Source organism: Dendrobium catenatum, unplaced genomic scaffold, assembly GCF_001605985.2.
Source record: "Dendrobium catenatum unplaced genomic scaffold, ASM160598v2 fragScaff_scaffold_1517, whole genome shotgun sequence".
NCBI classification, from domain to species: Eukaryota; Viridiplantae; Streptophyta; class Magnoliopsida; order Asparagales; family Orchidaceae; genus Dendrobium; species Dendrobium catenatum.
In genome coordinates, this window is record NW_021319979.1 from 4,110 (window position 1) to 10,183 (window position 6,074).

Here is a 6,074-nt window from a genome sequence, read left to right on the forward strand (position 1 = left end):
GCTTACGCCTCAGACCGCCTCGAGGCTTACGCCTCGCATCACGGATGAAAACCGCCTCGAGGCTTAATTACGCAATTTTAAACCTTGATTTACCTCACTACTTCATGAGTACCCAGCATTCAATCGTACAATAAATTGTGAATGAGTTGATATGAATGTAATATATTTAGATGAGCGTAAGTCCTTGTGCGGTCCCCTTAAAAATAGTTCAAAAAAAAAAGATTGTCAGTGGAGAATGTGCATTGATAGTCGTGTTATAAATCAAATTACTATTAATTATTATTTCCTAATTCTATGGATAAATGACCTACTTTATAAGTTGGCTAGTGTATCCATTTTCTCAAATTTGGACTTAAGGAGTGGATACCATCACATTTGTGTAAGACCTGACGATAAAGGCTACCTTCAAAACAAGTGAAGGTTTGCATGAATGGAAAGTAATGTCTTTTAGCCTTTGCAATGCCCCATCCACTTTTATGTTGCTCATGTGCAATGTTATTAAGACATAATTTATTTTGACGACAAATTGCGCTTTAGTCCCTCATTTGAAGACCACATTGCACATTTGAAACTTATTCTAGAAGCCCTTCACCATAAAAAGTTATTTCTTAATCTCACCAAATGTGAGTTTGCAATCACTCATGTGAATTTCCTAAGTTTTATATTATCCTCCATCAATATTCATATAGATCCTCATAAGATCTCAAGGATCCTAGAATTGCCAACACTGCAATTGTTGTATTAAGTCTAAAGTTTTCATAGATTAGCCAACTACTACCATAGGTTTATAAAAAAGTTTAGTGCTTATGGCCCTATCATAGATTGCCCGAAATCTCCAAAGCTTATATGGACTGATTCCCAACAAAACTGCTATAAAATTGTGAAGTAGCACTAAGTTCAGCTCCAGTCCTTGCACTACCTTATTTTGAAAGGTCATTTCAAGAGGACAAAAATGCATCTATTTTTGTTATAGGGGCTACTTTATCTCAAAGTGATAGGCCAATTGAATATTTCAACAAAAAATTGAGTCTAGCATGATAGAAATGGTCCACCTATGAGAAAAAATTATACGTTGTAATTAGAGCCCTCAAGCAACGGGAACATTACTTGTTACACCAAGACTTTGTGCTTTGTAGTGACGACCAATCTTTGTTACACATTAACAATCAAAAAAAGATTAATCGCATGCACACAAGGCGGATTATGTTCTTACAAAGTTCATCTTTCTAATTAAGCATAAGGCGAGGAGGTCCAACCATCTTGGATATGCTCTAAGTAGATGCTTATACTACTGACACAACTACAAATAAAGACTACGTGATTATAAGCACTTCAAAATTCGTATACTTCGAACTCTAATTTTACAAAACCATGGAGCGGTTGCATATCAAAACTTCACCTACAACATGGTTTCTTATTCAAAGGAAACTACCTTTGTATACCAGAATCTTCCTGGAGACAAAAATTGATTAAAGAAATGCATAGTTTGGGCTTAGCAGCTCATGTTGATTGAGACAAAACATTAGAACAGGTACAAGCTCAATATTATTGGAGGATTTAAGTAATTCCCAAAACATTAATCTCTACCTTCTACTTCTCATTTCCAATTCTATTTGGGAGGATTTAAGTCTTGACTTTGTGTTGGGCCTCCCTCGCACTATGTAATGAGCTGATTCAATTATGATTGTTATTGCATGATTCTCTGAAATGACACACTTTATTTCTTGCAAAAAAAAAATGTTTAACGTTATCAACATCACCCATCTTTTCTTCAACAAGATTGTTTGTTTGCATGAACTACCACACAGCCTTACATCCAGCCATGATGTGAAATTCTTCAGCCACTTTTAAAAAGAGCTTTGGAAGAGACTAAACACTAACATTAATCTAAGCTCCGACTACCACCACCAAACTGAAAGGTAGACAAAGGTGGTCAATCGAACAATTGGTAGCATGCTTCATTGCCTTGTCCAACAACAACCTAAATGATGGGAAGAACTTCTTGGTCAAGCTGAATTTGCAGTTTCTTTCCCTTTTAACATTGTCTATACAAAAATGCAAAATCATCTTATTGATCTAGCTATTCTTCCTAAATGCAGCAACACTTCAACTACTAAAATAGCATCCAAATTTATTGACATCATCCAATGTGTTAAGGATAGATTACAAGCCATAATTCCAAATATAAACAGCAAGCTAATCTTCATAAATGTCTTAAGGTGTTCAATCCGAGGACCTCGCTAAGCTGTGTGTGTAAGGAAAGATTTTTGCTAGGTACCTACTCAAAATCCTAGTCTTCGAAAGATTGGTGCATTTCCAATTCTTCATAAGATTAATAATAATGAATATATATGTTGTAGACCTAACACCAAGTTTTTGCCCTTGTTCAACCTTTAATATGGTTGATATTTACAATTACCGTTCTTCAGATGATGCTTCAATCGAATTCACCTCCCTAGGTGAGGGCTCCGAGGAAACTTGATGGACTACATTAACCCTACAGAGCACCATACCACTAATTAACTCTCAACTACTTTTGTTCCTTCTTATTTCCTTTTTTTTATTTACTATAGTACACTCACCTTTTTATTTTCTTTTCACCTTATTAACTATTAATATAGTAAGTATTACACAGATATATACTTGAGAATGTATTAGCAAGGTCTTATAGAAAATATTGTTGCTTTGAAGATTATTGTTCCATTGGTTGTTAGTATATTCTGCAATCATCGCAATCACATTAATATATTATTGCTACGTTTAGATCATCTATACTAACGCCACTTAAAAGTCAAGCTATTGTTCCTTTTAATGATGGTCTTTGAGGATTAGAATAGAAGGAGCTTATGACCACACTTAAACAGAGGTAATCAATATTAAAATAATGATCATAAAAATATTTCTCATTATTGCAATATCCTGAAGACAAGAGTTTAAGGAATATAGGGCATAGTAAAGTGTAATCGATTCAGTTCAGAATTTATTAACTCATGTTTATGGAAGGGGATTTGGTTATAGATGGTTTGACAATTTGTGTCACATAATATTATGTAGTCAACAAAGTAATTAGAAATAATCTTTTATATTCATAAAATATTTACCAAATTTATTTTAAGTTTAATTAATTTGAACATGATTCTCATCAAAGTAAGATTTGAATTGAGTTTGAAGATTGATTTTTAGCCCCACAAATGCTAAAGGTTCCAGTGTTGACCTTCCCAAATGAGCATCATCCTAAATATTGCTTCTCTTTTACACGTATCAGACTCCGATTAATGCCTACCTCATCGAGCTATATTGTCAGCAAACCCTAGCAATAACACAAAATGTACTTCATTAAAGCCAATCATAGATACATGATCGAATGATGTGAAAGTTGAAGGACTTTGATCGAACTCAACTTTGAATAAGATTGGCGTAGCATGAGCTTTGTTATCAATCAAATTGTTGGGATAAATAGGAGCTATGTTAAGGAACACATTAATTATCAATTTAGAAAAAAAATTTAAGCAAATTATGCAAAAATTGACAAAACAAGCAAATTGAATTGAGAGTTGTAGATAACTTCCTATGAATAAATAAGTAGGTCATCCTACAACAAAAAGGTAGATCATCAAAATGAGATGTTTCTAATACATAACCATAAAACCTTAACCATTAAACTTAGTTGTTAACATTGTACAATGTGATCCCCCTAAATGATGGCCCAAATAACCTATTTTATGAAGTTGGGAAAAAATAATTAGTCAAGTGATTGGAATGCCAAGTCCAGGAGAATTTTATTAAGTATTGATGATATATATATATATAGCTCTACATGGGGATTATAAGAATGCATAGCTATGTACTTGTTATATCTTGAGTACACATGATTATGAAGCTCTCCAACAAATAAAATACATTGAGTTTACAACAATACATTTTTGTACGAAAAAAAAAATCACTACATAATTATATACTCTTGTACTTAGCATCATCTAGACTATAATATGAATTCAACATGTAATAATTTTTTTAAGTTTGGCTCACTCTTATTTTTTTATCCCTTTATCAGAGATTGTTTGTTTCAATTGATTTATTTAAATAAATAAATTAAATATAAAAAGAGATGGGCATTACCTTCAAAGTGAAGACAAACTTCAAAGCACAGTCATTTTTCTACATGGTAAATAATACCAAACAATTTTTGCATTCATGTTGTTATAGAATACATACAATATTCTAAAATCAAGGATATGAAAATGCATATGCAATTTTTGAACTTAATGAATATTCATGGATCAATATAGAGATGGGCATTACCTGGAGTGTCTATAACATTGATAATACGACCATCATTCAAAATAGTTCCTTGTAGTTCAGAAGTACATGTTACTCCTGAAGGGCTAAGTTTAGAAATGAAAGCTTCCCTTCCAAGAATGCTGTTGCCAGTTGCACTCTTGCCATTACCAGCCTTCCCAACAACCACAATATTAACAGGGTTACTTGCAATTGTCAATTCCCAATCATTAATTGGATTGACCTCCATTGTCTGTGAGTAAACAAAATGCGAAAATGACTAGTAAATTGATTAAGCTGAAAAGATAAAGGCTATGTACAATCTCAAATACTTAACATGCATGTACACTTAATGTTAATGCTATATCATTGAGATTCATGGTGATAAACTCATTTATAATTTTGTAATTTTCTTGCGAGTGCCTTTTCTATATTTCTCATATTATTTGGTTATTCTCATCCTTTAAGGAGTAACTGCATCTTAGCTTTTGGATTTGCTTCAAGGCAACTTAATTAGGCCTGAACTTGCTTTCTTGACAACCAAATTTGCTAACAGTAGGCAAACACATGAACTGATCGTGTATTTATTATGTTGTGGAGTATGATTTTTACTCAAATGAAGAAAGTGCAACTAAGTGCGATGAAGGAGAGTTCCCTTGACAAGTTCATTTGGCAACATAACTTGGCAAATTCTATTGACGAAAACTTCTCAGTCCTGATTGACAAATGTTTTTGTTGGTGAATTTAGAATTTCAATAATGAAAATCGAGTTGGTTCTTAGCAATTATGGCAAATTTGAGACGTTCAAGTGAGTTTCGAGTTGGTTCTTAGCAAGAGACTTTGTTTAAGCGGATTAAGACTATAAAAATAACTTCATTTATTTGACACACACAAATATGGGTGTGCATTCAATTCATTGATTATCATGTCTCTTTCGTCAAGCTAATAAGAAGAAGAGAAAGAATCCTTAGAATCCAATTTGGCCTAACTAAATCAAATTTAATATTGCATTATCAATACCTGGAGAGCAAGTCATTAATCTAAATATATAAATATAAGGATTCAACTTTATAGTGAGTTCTTTAGATTTATAATACTTTGATTATTTAACTATTCTAGAAATTAGTTATTTACAAGAATGAAGAAGATTGATCATTTTCAAGTGTTAAAATATCCACTAAACTATCAAGAAAATCCAAAATTCAGGTTACAAAAGACTCATTGGGCAGAATCTTCATCTGTAGTTTTTCTTCTATTGAAGAAGTTGAAAAAAGAGCCACCAAAAGTGATCTTTGCAGAAAATCATGAACATGATAACAAAAATAATAAATATACTTCAAAGCAGAAAATCATAAACATCAAAATATCTTATCTTCTTAACAATAAAAAGAATAGAGAAAAAAATGTTGTTAACAATCACACCATGTCACTGAAGAGCTAGAGGGCAAATGGACAATAAGAGATCCAACAGACTCCAAGAGTACAGAAACAACAAAGAACTACAGAAATGGAAGATTACCATAGAAAAATAAGGATTCGCTGACTTTCGGTGGCTTGAGCTCTTCAGCTAGAAAAGCCCGGAGAATGGAGACGAGGGTAACTTCGACGCTTATAATCATGGAGAAGACGAACAGAGCAAGCCTTTCGAAATGCCCAGCATTTACTGCGAGAAGGAGAGACATACGAGCAAATTTTTAAGAATTTGGATCTGAACTATTTCTCATCTCAAAAATCTCGCCAAGTGCTTTGGAAAGAGTATTGGGCATTAACTAGCTGAGAAATTGCTGTATATCCTT

At 32.9% G+C, this 6,074-nt stretch overlaps 1 protein-coding gene across 1 annotated transcript in view; it reads left to right on the forward strand.

Moving 5' to 3' along the window:
* Positions 1-2,482, forward strand: part of LOC110115265 — a 3,386-nt gene extending 904 nt beyond the window's left edge. The window contains exon 2 of the mRNA XM_028700411.1: positions 2,430-2,482. Coding sequence (XP_028556244.1) covers positions 2,430-2,482 — 53 coding nt within the window. The remainder of the gene's footprint in view (positions 1-2,429) is intronic.
* Positions 2,483-6,074: the final 3,592 nt, after the last annotated feature.